This window comes from Sorex fumeus, unplaced genomic scaffold, assembly GCF_029834395.1.
Source record: "Sorex fumeus unplaced genomic scaffold, SorFum_2.1 ptg000053l, whole genome shotgun sequence".
In the NCBI taxonomy this organism is placed as follows: Eukaryota; Metazoa; Chordata; class Mammalia; order Eulipotyphla; family Soricidae; genus Sorex; species Sorex fumeus.
The window spans coordinates 870,447-885,951 of record NW_026606110.1 but is presented as its reverse complement, the minus strand read 5'-3'; the positions used below and the strand labels follow the sequence as shown (position 1 = coordinate 885,951).

At 54.8% G+C, this 15,505-nt stretch overlaps 1 protein-coding gene across 1 annotated transcript in view; it reads right to left on the bottom strand.

Annotated features, from left to right (window-relative positions):
• MTDH (metadherin) overlaps positions 1–10,859 on the bottom strand; it is a 44,999-nt gene extending 34,140 nt beyond the window's left edge. Inside the window, 3 exon segments of the mRNA XM_056124933.1 lie at positions 508–609; positions 10,442–10,630; positions 10,632–10,859. Of these exon segments, the coding sequence (XP_055980908.1) occupies positions 508–609; positions 10,442–10,630; positions 10,632–10,844 (504 nt within the window). The 5' untranslated portion in view covers positions 10,845–10,859.
• Positions 10,860–15,505: the final 4,646 nt, after the last annotated feature.

Genomic DNA, 15,505 nt, shown 5'->3' with positions numbered 1-15,505 from the left:
ACAGAAAACCACAGGATTCGTAACAAAAACTTAGTTCCCCTTTTACCAGCTAGGGGGCAGGAGAGAGCAATGAGCGTCAAGCCATGGGCTGAGCGCAGGCAAAGCTTGCAGGAGGTCCACGTCCAATCCTGGGTACCGTGTCGGTCCCCTGGGCACTGCCAAGAGTGACCTCCGAGGCTGAACTCAGGATTGCCCCAGAGCACTCATGGGCAAGAGTCAAAAACCAAGAAAAAAAAACAAACAAGTTTCACCACCTAGATAAATGTTTCACTTGAGTGAAGGCGTATGTGCGATTTTGTGAACCTAAAGCATATTTTAAGTTGTTTTCTTTTTTTCCAGGTCACTCCTAGCTGTGCCAAGGACTGACTCTAGGCAGGGCTAAGGGGACCCGGCTGGCTGTGTGCAATGCAAGTGCTTTTATCCAGAGTATTCTCTCTCTTACTGCCCAGAAAAGTACAATTTTTATTGTCCCTCTACTTAGAATGTTACATGTGGTTTCAAACTTACCTTTTCATTTTTCTTGTCTGTCTCTACTGGTTGTTTTGCTGTTGCACTCCGAGGAGTCCGAACAACTTCTTCCTCGGCCACTTCGACAGTCCGTCCATTTGGCTGCACAACAACAACAAAAATCAGTGTCACCCAACTCGGGCAAATCACACCCAGTGCTGCTGCGGTCCACATCAGGCCGTGCTCAGGGCTGACTCCCGGTGGGTCCGGGGGACTGAGCCCGGGCAGGCGGCTGCGAGGCCAGCGTCCACTTGCTGCACCAGGAGGTGCTCAGGAGCAGAATTCTGCCCGGGAATCCCAAATCCGGCTTTTAGTCTCGGTCACTTGCTTAGTTTTAAAAAATAAAAAGGAAAAAAAGAAGGTGGCCACGAGCCTGCTGCCAGTGACGCCCTTCCACTCAGGGTTTTTTGGGGCCGTCACCTGCACTCCGACTCTTCTGCCTTCATCAGCCCGTTGCCTCTCTGCACTTGTTCGCTCTCCTCAGACCCAGTCGGCAAGTCAACCTACTGGTCTGTCACTGGGGGGGGGGGGGGGGGGGGGGGGGGGGAGGTGGTGGTTGTTTTTGGCGCCGTTTAAGCATCAGCGAACATGGGACCGCCACATGCAAAGCGTCCCAGCCCGCTGACCGTCTTCCCAACCTCAACATATTAGTTTCAAGTATTTTATTTCTAGTGCTGACCAAACAGGCGGATATCAAATTGCCTCCTGAACCAAACAAGCTCAGGAGACGCCTCAACCCGGCTGGAGCGGACGTCCTCTGAGCACTATGTCTCCGGTTCCACCCCGGCACTGCGTGACCCCAGCAGCCCTGACTCCCCGAGCACTGTGCTCTCAGGGGCCTGCACAGCCAGGCCAAGTACACCACCACGACTGCTGCGAGCAGTTCCTGAGTCCCTGGGCATTGCTTGCAAGGGTCCCTCAGGGCAAACACAGACAGACAGAAAGGAAGAAGAAAAAAGATCAGCCTTTTCATAATTTAACTCTTGCTAGATTTGGTACAATCACGGAGGACAGAGATAGTTCGAGGCGCTGGACCACATGCCCCAATTAAAAGATGGGGGGTGGGCGCGGAGAGAGACAGCCCAGCTGATAAAGCACTTGCTTCCTATGTGGTCAACTTGGGTTGAATGCGTGGTACCCCATCTGGTCTCCCAACCCTGCTAGGTATGACCCCTGATTGCAGAGCCAGGAGCAAGCCCGAGCACTGCAGTGTGTGGTCCCCAGACCAAAACCTAATGGAAACTCCTTATAAACGGAGACTACAAAGGCTCGGGTTTGGGGGTTGGAGGAACCTGGCATTCTAATTCTCTCTCTCTCTTTCTCTCTCTCTCTCTCATACATATATGTACACACACACACACACACACACACACACGCACACATTACATCCAGCGATGCGCAGGGGATACTCCTGGCTCTGCACTCAGGAATTACTGCTGTTGGTGCTCGGGGAACCATATGGGATGCCAGGGAGTGAATCCAGGTTGGTCGCATGCAAGGCAAACGTCCTACCCACCATACTATCGCTCCGGCCCCCTAACTCATATTTAGTCCCTGAGATTTAGAAACATTTTTCTTAACCTAACCCTCGATCACACCATTTTTGACACGAAGAAAAGATATCCATGTCTTACGTGAGTTTATTATTTATTTTTTGCTTTTGGGGTCACACCCAGCGATGCACAGGGGCTACTACTGGCAGTGCTGGGGGACCATACAGGATGCAGGGAATTGAACCGGGGTCGGCAGTGTGCGAGGCAAATGCCCTACCCGCTCCTCTGTGTTATCACTCCAGCCCCCATCACATGAATTTTTTCAGGAGCCAGAGAGCTCAATGGGCTGAGGCTCATCCCCGGCACAGTAGGGTGGTGATCCCACCTCACTGCCGAGGGAACAGGGAACCCCCTGGTGATCAGAGTCTGGTCCCAACCAACAACAAATGGCAGGAAATGAGGGCTTGAGGGCCAGCTCCAAGGGCTGAGGCGCAGACTTGGCACATGAAAGCCCCAGGCTGGAGGACAGCACAGCCTGGCCAGTGAGCACTGCTGGGGGATATATCCCCAAGTCCCCCCACAAAATAGCAAAAGGGAGAACAGGCGGGAGCTTACGTACTTGCTCAAGAAGCAGTTTCTCGGGGCCAGCAGGTGGGGTGCTTGCCTTACACGTGGCCAACCCAGCCCAATCCCTGGCACCCCAAATGGTCCCCTGAGCCCAGGAACGATTCTTTAGCATCCATGGCCCCTTCGATCTTTTCCAAAGTGATGATGACCACATTCTCAACCCCAAAGTCCAGCACTCGTGTCATTTTGCATACCAGCCCGCTCAGAGCACACACAGAGTCCGGGTGAAGAGGTCCCAGAGGTAACACATGCACGACCAGCTAGACAATTCTGGATACCGACACAAATGAGGCTGCTCTGTGATGCTGTTAGGGAGCTAAATTTTTCTTTTGATGGAGCATCGCAGGGTGTGATACTCAGGGATTACTCCAAGCTCTGCACTCAATTAATTACTCCTGGTGGTGTCTGGAGAACCATATGGGATGCCGGGGATCGAACACTGCAAGGCAAATGTCCTAACCACTGTACTATCGCTCTGGCCCCAGGGAGTCTTAAAAAAATACTGCTGATTCAAAATTTTTGAAGAAAATCACGAAAAGTTCACTCCTTCACTTCCTTGATACATGCTGAACATGGCAAAGATATATATTATACACACACACACACACACACACACACACACACTCTTAAAACAGGTAGGAGTTGCAGCCCTAAGCAGCTTAGAACACCAAGGAGAAAGTAAGTACACAGTAACGCACACTACAACATATGACAAGGGGCAGGGATAGAGCCCAGCACATGTGAAGACCCTGGGTTCAATCCCCAGAACTGGGAGCATAGGAAAGAAAGAAAAGTTAAAAAAAAAAAAAGAAGAATGCAGAAATTACAGCCTGCCTTCTCTACCAAAAAGAAGCTATTCCCAAGGGCTGGAGCGATAGCACAGCGGGTAGGGCGTTTGCCTTGCACGCAGCCAACATGACCGACACAGGTTCGATTCCCAGCACCCCGGATGGTCCCCTGAGCACCGCCAGGAGCGATTCCTGAGTGCACGAGCCAGGAGTAACCCCTGAGCATTGCCGGGTGTGACCCAAAAAAGAAAAGGAAAAAAAAAAAGAAGCTATTCCCAGCATGGTGGGTGGGGATGCTGTGGCACCAGGGACCAAACCTGGGTCTCCTTCATGAGCTCTAGCCCCTTGAACTACAGCCCTGGCCCTGCTCTTAGTGATGGCTTGCTCCAATGTTTTTTTTTTTGGGGGGGTTTTTGGCCACATCTGCTGTATTCAGGGATTCCAACCAGGGTAAGCAGCACGCAGGCAGCACCCCACCCCCTGGACTGTCTCTCTGGACTTCTGGTCTCTGGGCCACACATGGCAGTGCTCAGGCGACCCTAGGAGATGACCCTATCAGATAGAAACTGGGTTGGCTACACACACGGGAAGTGTTTTACCCGATGTATCATTGCTCCAGTATTAATTTTCTAGTTGATAAATATATGGAACATACTAAACATACTGTGTGTACACACACACACAGACACAGACTCCCCCCCCCCCCCCCCCCATACCTGGATGCTGTAGCCCTGTGCTAGGTGCCAAGCATGTACTGCTTCCAGGTAACAGGCTTAGTCCTGGTTTGTCTCTCAGTTCTGGTTGTGAAAAATAGGGATACAAATTCAAAAAAGAAAATGCCTTTAAACCACTTTTGCCTTTTCCCCAAACTCCAAACTCTGCCAAATGTTCACGTTATCAACTACAGACACCAAACGCAAATTATGGCTTAAGTCAGTAGCCAACGGTAAAACTCAACCTCTGGGCGCAGAGTGATAGTACAGCAGATAAGATGCTTTGCTCTGAAAGCACCTATGGGGGGCTGGGCTGGGGAGGGTTTCGATCACTGGCTCCCCACATGGTCCCCTCAGCAGCACCTGTGAGCAGAGCCAGGAGCAAGCCCTTCGAGAAGCTGGGTATGGCCCAAGAAAGAAACAAACCAACAAACACAACTCCAGTCTTGGATCAATTACAACTTAAAAAAAAATTCAAGATCTGGCGACAGGTACCCCGAAGTATTTTCCTCAGTAATAGCTCTTTCTGCGTTCTAAAACAGCCAAAAACAACTCTGAAGGGAATCCAAAATGACCATCTCTCCTGTCACACTGACGTTTTGCACAACAGTTTACCAAAACAAAAACAGTGTAGCTGAAAGGGAACTACATGTTAAGTGGAGGCCCTGCACACATGAGTGTAGGATGACATGGCTTTGTCCTTTCTCCACAAGGAGCTTAGGTCTATCAGGTTACACCCATCACAGTGCTCCAGAGTCACTCCCATTCCTTCGTTTATCTGCAACCACTTCTCTATGCTCTCTTCCCCAACCAGTTAATCAGCTTTCCCCCCCAATCAGAATCTGTTAATTTGTAAGGTCGGATCCTTCTAGGACACTGAATTTGTATTGTAAGTTAATACTGCCTTTCTCCTCTCCTTATGTCTTTTGAATAGTTTACTTTAAAGCAATGCCCTTTCGGTATAGATACAGGAAGACTGTTAATATTATGCTTTGTAACTCAGGATTTGAATGTTATTCACTCCCAGGCAACTGCTTTCTCGACTTAAGCCTCAGTTGCCCTTAGATCCTAGCACCCCAAAAGCAGGGTCCCGACGAGGGACTGAATAGACCCAGGGCAAGCTGTGAGCTACCCTAGCATGGAGATGGGCCAGGCCAAAGTGCCACGATTCTTAACTATAAGTTAAGCACTTGATCACAGACAAATGCTGTCATGACCCAAAAGTAATGATGAGACTAGGACCCTGCTAGGGATAGGAAAGACTATCTGTCCTGAGCACTGTAGTCTGAGATTGAGATGGCCCCAGGAGAGCAATTCTATAAGCTTAAGGTATTTCTTACTGTATCCATACAAAATCATTTATATTACGTATGCTTATATGTTTGTTGGACGAGGAGAGGAGAAACACACCCATGGGATTCCGCTCCAGGGTGGGTCGTCCTAGAAGCGGCTTTCCCCGAGGGAAAGGATTCTACCCCTATTGATTGTGACACACCTATGTGTAATTGTTCCCCCAACCCCTCATGGTTTTGGGATTTAACTAGACTGTAAGAGTGGGTTGGGGGATCAGGATCCAGACTCCAGAAGGAGAAGGAGAAAGGGGGATCCAGATCCAGATTCCAGAGTCAGAAGGAGGATGAAGGGGGATCGAGAAGGAGAATGAAGCAGCATGGGGGAGGAAGAACGGGCAAGGAGAGGCAGAGAGAGAGACAGGAATGAAGAGAGAGAGGATTGGAATAAACGGCAACTGACACAACCAGCCCGGCCCTCGTTCCTTCCTTCGCCTGCCCATCGCCATCGACCTCCCTGGGGTGGGGGGAGCGGCGTGAGACTACCGAACGCAGGCGGCGGGACAGACAGACAGACCGCCGCTGCTGTGTCTCTTTTGAGTTTACACACATGGCATCTACACAAGAAATAAGCTCTGAAACCTGGTCACGTATACCAATTCAGCACATTGATCAACAGTGGCAAAGGCAAGAAAAACAAGAACTTTTTCACATGGGAGGTCATGGTTCGGCTTCCAGTACCCCACAGTGACCCCTGAGCACTGACCCAGGAGCCAGCAGCACCTGAGGCCTGCTAGGTAAGACCCAAAAAGCGTCAACAGGACCGGAGAGAAGGCACAGCAGGTATGGCACTCGCTTTCCAGCTGGCCGACCCAATTCATGTGCGGTGCCCCGAACCCCACCAGGAATGATCCCTGCGTGCAAAGCCAGGAGTAAGCCCTGAGCACCCATGGGTGTGACCTCAACCACCCCCCCCCCCGCAAGAATTCAGAGTGTTTATTGCTGCTCTTGATAATAACTAGGCTAACCGCCAAAGATCTTTCTACCTGGCCAGTCAGTGGCCTATATCGGCAGAGTAACACAATGCGAGAAGTTCTGCCATAGAACAGCCAAGAGTCAAAACTCTGGGGCTGTAATCAAGTTCACTAACATTTTCAAGAGAAACTTCTGATCTAAAATTAAAAAAAGGGCCAGAGTGGGGCTGGAGTGATAGCGTTTGCCTTGCACGCGGCCGACCCGGGTTCGATTCCCAGCATCCCATATGGTCCCCTGAGCACCGCCAGGGATAATTCCTGAGTGCAGAGCCAGGAGGAACCCCTGCGCATCTCCGGGTGTGACCCAAAAAAGGAGAAAAAAAAAAGGGTCGGAGAGCTAGTACAGCTGGTAAGGCGCTTGCCTTGCACTCAGCCAACCCAGGTTTAATCCCTGACATCCCAAAGCCTGCCGCAGTGATTCCTGAGTGCAGAGCCAGGATTTACCCCTGGGCACTGCTGGGTGTGCCCCCCCCCCCCCCCATGTGAAAGCAACAAAGAATGCCCAGAGAGATAGCACAGGCCTTGCTTTATAGACAAACTTGCGGTGACCTGGGTTCAATCCCTGAACACAAAATCAGGATTCAGCCTTGGGCACACCTTCGTGTGGGCCGAACACTACCACCCACCACCAAAGCAATGAAGTTATAACTCCCTGAGAACACTGTTCTCTTGTTCTCGTAATTCATTATAATCCCGTTGGGCATGCCAAGAGACCAGAGATATAACAATTTTTATCCGAGAAATTAAAAACTTGCTTTTGAACTTCTTTGCTCTGTGATCTTGAATAAATCTTTACTCTCTCCGAAATTCAAGATTCCTCTTCTATGAAATTTTTAGTATTGGCAGTACCCCTCACTCAGATCTTTTCAGTCAGACAATGAAAACAAGACCTTTTGGGTGAAGAGGGAAAGTTTAAGATGAAGGGCGGGGGATTAGAAAGTAAAAAGACGACCAGAGTCAAGATGTGTTTCACCTTCACCTGGAATAATACATCAAAATCACTATAAGACAAAAAAAATTTTTTGGGGTGCGGGAGGTGGGTAGGGTGCTCCCAGGTGGTGCTCAGGAGCCCAGGGGCTCCAGAGTGACCCTTGGTCAACACCAGGATCCTGCGGTTCTCAGACCCAGGCATGTGCTCCGACCACTGCCCCATCTCTGAGCCCGAGACAGAACTCCTTCTGAGTGGCCCGGGCATGAGATTAGAGCCGAGATCCAAAGGGCTTAAGTGGCACCCTTGGCTAGAGAGGACCGGCAACAGAGAGGCTGGAAGCCGGAAAACCAGTTAGGAGGAAAGGTGATGAGGTCCCCAAAGTAGGGCAGTGGCCGTGACACGGAAGAGAAATAGGAACACCACAGCCATGAAAGGCAACCGGAATGACTCGGTGGCTGCAGGAAGACGAACTTCGTAAGATTTCATGCAAGTGAGGCCAACACAGCCACGCTGCACCCTGAAAATCAGAAGCGGCTTACGCGCTCTCTGCCTCTCAGGCATGAAAGCCAGAAGCGCGTCACCCGGATGCATTGGTGGGCTCTCACTGCAACAGTCACGCAAGAGAGCACCATCGGAAACACCATCACCTATCAGCGAAGAGACACCCTTGTTCTCTGATCCGTGGAGCATCCAGGTACGGCCAACCGCACCACAGCAAGCTCCGTGAAAGCCCCACACACGGAGCAATCGCACAGGAGGAGGGCGTGCTTGCCCTGCGCACGGCAGACCAGGGTTTGATCCTCCGCATCGCGTTTGGTGTCCCAGAGCCCACAAGCAGGAGGAAGTCCTGAGCACTGCTGGGCGTGACTTCCGAACACAACAAGACCCCAAAGAAAACCCACCAGGAACACACCAGAAAAGGATTCCCGAAAATGAACTGCCCGCCCAACTTCCTGCCCCCGCTTTTTCTTTTCTCCCTCCCCCCACCACAGGCCAAGAACCAAGGCAGATGAAAAACATGCCTTGATCACCCTAATTGGATAAGGGGAGGAATGAACATGCGATTCCTAACCTAAAAAAAAACTGATGGCAAGACATCACCAGAGGAGACAGACTGGACCAATTTCTGAATGTATTTTATCCGGGGGCCAGGGAGCTAGCTGCGCGGGTTGGGTCTCTGGCCCGAGCAGCACCAGGAACATCCCAGGAAGAGCAAGCCTCCAGCAGCCCCGAGCACCGCCAGGCAGGAGACCCGAATACAAACGGAGCACTATGGCACGTTCTCCCTTTGTTCATGGATTTGCTCCAGCGGGCTCAGGAACGTCTCCGCTGTGAGACTCGTTCCTGTGTTTGGCACATGGAATAGCTCAGGGGTAGCTTGCCAAGCTTTGCCCTGCGGGCGAGAGGCGGAGGAATTGAACCCGGAGGAATTGAACCCGGGGTTGCCCGTGCGGCCGAACACCCTACCACTGTGCTATCGCTCCAGCCCCTGAATACAAGTAAATAATACGAAAGGCCGAACACCAAGCTATCCCAACAAATAAAAACAGCATCAGAAGCCAATCTTGAATACTGAAGCTGCAAATCTGGAATTTTAAGGAAAAGTCATGAAAAGCACCGAAAGTCCAAGCAAACACAAAATGTCCTTTGAAAGAAACCGCAGTGGCTTTCATCACGGAATCCACAGGAATCAAAATAAGCATATTCTAAACCGCTGAATTTTATTTTTTATACACGAGAACGGTATAACAGAAGCTAACGCCTTAAAAATCTTTCATTATAGATCCCTGGTCCTCATTTGGTTGGTAATTTTCAGAGGAACAGGCAAAAGATTTACTCAGGGAGCCAACATCAAAAAGGGCCCTGGACCCAGGTCCAGAGAAAATGTCGAGCTGGAGAATCTACAAAATGCTATTCGTTTCGGTCCAAGCCTCGGTACAGCATGGAATGGAAAAAAAACTGCCTTTAAGGACTCCTGCAGCGCCCACGTCTATCCAAGACCTCCACCTTGGGCCTGGGAGATAATTCAAGCGGCAAGGCACAAACCCAAGATCTTCGATCTGCAAACCAGGCCAAATGCCTCCCTCCAGGCTTGCACGCGCCGCTCTCAGCAGGAAGACGGGCAGTCAAGGTTTCCTCCTTGGGCCCTTGGGTGGCTTCTCCGGCCTCTCCCACTGTCTGTCCCCTAAGCCAGACTGTGCTACGAGGTGTCTCGAGCCCATCTTTCCCCCCAAAAGAGCAACCCTCAGGTGCTGGCAGGAGCCCAGGGGAGCCGCGCACAGCCCCGGGGAAGAGACGGCACTTCCCCAAACGGAGACACTGCCTGCCCCGTGATGGTCCTCGCCGCTGCCTGGCTGCAAGCGCCCAGCGCAAGGCAGGTGCAGAGTAAGGGCAGCTCCCACCGGAAGCCTCACGGGGCGGTTTCTGCAACCCACCGAGCGGGTCCCACACGCGCTAAAGGAAACGGTCCGGCACGTGCGCGCCGTGAGCTCTAAAACGCCCTGACTGCAGGCTGCGGCCGGAAAAGACCCCGAAAGGTGCAATTTCAGAAACGCGGAGGAACTTCTCCAGGGCGCGCATCCTCCCTTGGGCGGAGGGCAAAGACGATCTCTCGGCCGATCAACGTGCCAACGCTTGGGCCCTTCTCGCCCTCCGCCACCCCAAAGGATCCCGACACTTCCTCACCCCCCTTCTCCCCCGATTCGAAAGACGGAGGAGGAGGAGCAGGAGCAGGAGCAGGAGCAGGGCTGGGCCCCAAGTCTGAAGCCTCCTTCGGATGAGTCATCCCGGGCGCACCACGCATGCACCTCGGCCGGGCCCGGCGCGCACCTGTCCCCGGCTCGGGCCCGCCCGAAACGCGAGAAGCCCCAGCGAGGGACGCGGAGGGACGCGGAGCGCGAGGGCCGGGGGCCGGGATCCGCGTCCGCTGCCCCCGCCCCCCGCGTTCCTCCCCGATCCGAGCTAGGGCCGGGGGGGGCCCGGCCTGACCGCTCGGGGGCCTCCCCGCGACCCTCCCCCGCGCCCGCACAGGCTCCCCCCTCCCCGGGCCCCCCGCGCACCTTGGGCCTGTCGGGCGGCTTCCTGCGGCCCTTGCGCCGGTGCTCGTCGGCGCGCAGCGTCCGCAGCAGCGCCGGGTCGGCGGGGGGCGCGGCGGGGGCGGCGGCGGCGGGGGCGGGGGCGGCCGCGTCCTCGGCCCGGCGGCGCGGGGGGCCGCGGCGCTTCCTGCGGGCGCCCGCGCACGCCGCGGCCCCAGCCGTAGCCCAGCAGCGCGAGCAGCAGCAGCCCGAGCGCGCCCGCCGCCAGCGCCGGCACCCAGGCCGGGTAGCGCCGCGGCTCCAGCCCCAGGTCGAGGCCCAGCTCGGCGCGCAGGAAGCCCAGGCCGCGCGCCAGCAGCTCCCGCAGCCGCGCCGAGCCCGCCTCGGCCTGCTGGGCCAGCCGCTCCGGCCAGCCCGGCGCCGCCATCTTCGCGCGCGCGCGCCGCTCGCCGCCGCCGCCGCCTCAGGCCCGGCGCATCGCGCGGCCGCGGCCGGGGGCGGGGGGGGCGGCGGGGCGCGCTCTCTCCGGCGGCGGCCGCTAAGCGGCGTCGGGGCGCCAGCGCCGGGGCCCGCCGGCCGTCCTCCCGCGGCGGAACAATGGCGGCTCGGGCCGCGCTCCCACGCCGCGCGCGCGCGCGGGCGGGGGGCGGGGCTGCGGGTCACGTGGGCCGGGCGGCCGGGCGGGGCGGGGCGCCGGGGTGGGCGGGCGGGCGGGGGCGGGGCGGGGCTAGAGTCACGTGGGCGCCATCGGGGCGGGGCGCGGGGTCATGCGGGCACTGTCGGGGCGGGGCTAGTCACGCGGGCGCGGCCGGGGGCGGGGCGCCGGGCAGGCGGGCGGGCGGGGGCGGGGCGGGGCTAGAGTCACGTGGGCGCGATCCGGGCGGGGCGCGGGTCATGCAGGCACTGTCGGGGGCGGGGCTAGTCACGCGGGCGCGGCCGGGGGCGGGGCGCCGGGCAGGCGGGCGGGCGGGCGGCGGGGCGGGGCTAGAGTCACGTGGGCACGATCGGGGCGGGATGAGGAGCAGGCGGGGATCACGCGGGCGCTGTCGGGGCGGGGCGCGGGTCACGCGGGCGCGGCCGGGGGCGGGGCTAGAGTCACGTGGGCACGATCGGGGCGGGGGTGAGGAGCAGGCGGGGGTCTCGCGGGGCGCGATCGGCGGTGGGACGCGGGTCACGCGGGCGAGGCGGAGGGCGGGGCGCCGGGTAGGCGGGCGGGCGGGGCCGGTGGTGGGACGAGGCGCCGGGTAGGAGGGAGGGGGCGGGGCTAGAGTCACGTGGGCACGATCGGGGCGGGGCCGGGGCGGGGCTAGGGCCACGTGGGCGCGGCCGGAGGCTGGAGCGGTTGGTGCGCTGCGAAGTGGGTCGGGCGCGGTGCGAGACGCGGAGTCCCGGGCCGCTTTGGTCTCGCACCGGAAGGACCAGCGCGGGGAGGCCCCGCCGGAGGGGAGGGCAGCTGACCCCCGAGCTGGGAGGCCGGCGCTTGGGACGAGTCCCGGCAAGGCAAACGCCCCACCTGCTGGCCCTAGATGAAAATCTTTTTTTTTTTAAAAAAACTGCTTCATAATCTAGCTTCTTCAGCTGTGGGTTGTGACTGACCCCAAGTGGGGGTAACAATGTAGGGGTTGAGAAGATCAGTGGCAAAATGGGAGTATCAACCATTTTTTTGGTGGGGAGAACCCCATCTGTGCTAGGGCTTACTCCAGGCAGTGCTGGCGGGTGGGGAGAGTGGGTGGGTGGTCGGTATGGGGCGAAACTGGGGATGAAGCTGGGAATCAACCGTGTGCCAGGCAAGCTCATTCCTGTCCTTCCATCAGTAAGTCAACGGGTGATTGCAAACCATAACACCCAAAAGGAGAGAGTAAAAGGGAACATGCCCGCCACAGAGGGGCTGGAGAGATCATGGGAACCTTGGGGCGAGGAAGGGGCACTCGATCATGTGTGACTGAGCCCTAGTCATGAACATTTGTGAGTCTGTAACTACCTCACAGTGCTTCATTAAAAGACATAAAGAAGAAAGAAAAGCTTAAAAACAGATCGATAGATATTTTATATTGTAGATCAATTTTATATACCTGGGGTCATGTAAAAGATTCTGAGATAGAATTTCAGCTTGCAAGTGGAAAAAGCTAGGAAGATTTTAAAGGTAGCATGGATAGATGTTGAGGCCAGTGTGGACTCCGGCGGATGGGGTGTTTGCCTTGCAGGCAGCTGACCCAGCTTGGATCCTTGACATTCCGCATGTCCCCCTAGAGCACCGCTCAGAGTAACCCAGAGCATCACTGGGTGTGACTCAAAAAAACGCAAAAATAAAATAAAGCGCCACAGTCTAAAAGGGTATAGCTCAGCTAGACTTGCAATGGAAGCTTTTTGTTTTTGTTTTTGTTTTTGTTTTTTTTCATTTGGAAAGTCCTCCTCCCTTGGTGCTCAGGGGACTGTGCAGTGCTGGGGTGGAGCCTGGGCCTCCTGCATGAAAAACCCGCGCTTCAGCCCTCTCAGCCATTTCCCTGGCCCTCAGCATCCCAATTCTTTTTTTTTTTTTCTTTTTGGGTCCCCTTCCAGTGATGCACAAGGGTTTCTCCTGGCTCATCCACTGGGGAATTACTCCTGGTGGTGCGAGGGCGACCCTATGGGATGCTGGGAATTGAACTCAGGTTGGCTGTGTGCAAGGCAGACGCCCTACCAGTCAGCGATCGCTCCAGCCCCCCCAGTTCTTGAACATGACAAAGTTCAGATCAATGCCTCACAGAAGGAGCCCGGGAGAGTAAGGAATGCTTGCTGCCATCACGGTGCACCAACTGGATGATCTGGTTCTGTTCCTGCAAAGTCAAAGGGTACAAATTAGTGTTGTGAAAGCCAATCAGCCAACAGCCATTGGCGGTTGGTCGGGGAGGGTTAGGAGAGGTGGAATTACAAAGGGGCCCCAGTAGAATTTGAGAGTGATGGGTATGTTCATTTCTACATTGTGATTTAGAAGCATCTGAGTATATCAAAACTTACTGGATGATGTACTTTTTAAGTATTGTAGTTTATGTTAGCAAAAAAGTTCAAATTGAGCTAAAATAATAGTAAACCAGGAAGGGCGCTTGCCTTGTACATGGCCAACCAGGATTGATTGATTGATTTTTATTTATTTATTTATTTTTGTGTTTTGGGTCACACCCGGCGATGCTCAGGGGTTACTCCTGGCTCATGCACTCAGGAATCACTCCTGGTGGTGCTCGGGGGACCATATGGGATGCTGGAAATCGAACCCAGGTTGGCCATGTTGGCTGTGTGCAAGGCAAACGCCCTACCCGCTGTGCTATTGCTCCAGCCCCGCCAACCAGGATTTAATCCCTGCCATCCCATATGGTTCCCCCGAGCACTGCCAGGAGTAATACCTGACCACTGCTGGGTGTGGGCCCCCCACCCCAAAGCAACAAAAACAGTTCAAACCAAATATATATATGTATGTTTGTTTGTTTGTTTTCTTGACCTTATTAGCTGGTGCTCAGGGCTGCTTCCTTCTGGCTTTGAGTACCAGCCCCCCGTGTACCAGCCCTCGAGTCTAGCTCCTGCTCAAACGGCAAGAAATCACAGTGGACCTGCCTGACTCAAGTTCTTACAGAGCTAAGACGCTCCTTCACAGCAGGATGGAGGGGTGGGGGGGGATTTCAGAACAGTTTGACTAATCTGTGCTTTAAAAAACAAGCTTCAGGGCCTGGCGTGACAGTATAGTGGGTAAGGCACTTCTGTGCATGCAGCAGACCCAGGTTCAGTCCCCAGCATCCTGTATAGGTCCCGAGCACTGCCAGGAGTGACTCCTGAGTGCAGAGCCAGGAGTAACCCTCAAGCACTGCCGGGTGTGGCCCAAAAGCCCAAAAAACAAGTTTCAGAGAGAAGGAAAATATCTGCCATAGAGGGAAGGCTGGGAGTGGGGGTGGTGGGAGATGGGTGGGAAACTGGGGGCATTGGTGGTGGGAAATTGATATGCTGAAGAGAAAGATGCTGGAACATTGTATGCTGAAACCCAATCGAGAACGCTCTGTGACTATCTCATGGTGATACAATTCAAAAAACAACCACCACCTTGCCCCCCACCAGCCTGCCAAAAAAGACAAAAAAAAAAAAACAGACAAGTTTGACCCTTCAGGGATGTGGCTCAGTGGTAGAGAGTTTGTCTCACAGGCGTGAGTCCCGGGGTTCAGTTCCCGGCACCTCCCAAAGCAAATTGGAAGTAGTTTTTCTGTGAAGTTGCCTTTATCCACCTGTTGGGACCCAGGTGGTGCTGGGGGTGGACTGTGTGGGTCTGGGTCAGGACCTGGGGCTCTGAGCCTTACCCCCAGCCCTGCTGTGTCTCCCTGTGATGCTCATTAACAGAGGCTGTTTTGTGGAGGTTTTCACAATAAATATGAATTCTGTTCCTTGGCTTCGTTGGACTTTATTGAACATTTTATTTTTTTTATTTAATTTTTTTTTTTTTTTTTTGCTTTTTGGGTCACACCCGGCTTTGCACAGGGGTTACTCCTGGCTCATGCACACAGGAATTACTCCTGGCGGCGTTCGGGGGACTATATGGGATGCTGGGAATCGAACCCAGGTCAACTGCGTGCAAGGCAAACGCCCTACCCACTGTGCTATCACTCCAGCCCCTTTATTGAACATTTTAACACTGGATCATTTGATTATTGGCAGGGTTTTTTTCTTTGTTTGTTTGTTTTTTCTTCTTTGCCCTTAAATTCAACTCTGTCCTGAGCGTGCCCATGTCTAAGTCTTCGCGATGGTCCGTAATTAGTCCCTGAAGATGGAATCCGGCCCTGCGATTGCTGGAGCCCCAGCCCGCGGCACGGCCTTGGCCCTTGTAATCAGGGCATCTAATAGCATGGCAGTGAGCTGGGCCGCCTGGGGGCCCCAGCCCTGACTCGGCTTGAGGGCAGCCTGGGGACGCGTCAGGCAGCACAGTTCCAACTGGGAGCCCAGAGAGGGTTTGAGGCCAGGCCTGGGAGCACCAGAGCGGGATTTTATTGCTGGGGTTGGAAGAGCAGGTGAGGCAGTGACCGCCAGGAAGCTGGTACTCTTGATGAAAGGCCACTGGCTTGTCACTTTCTG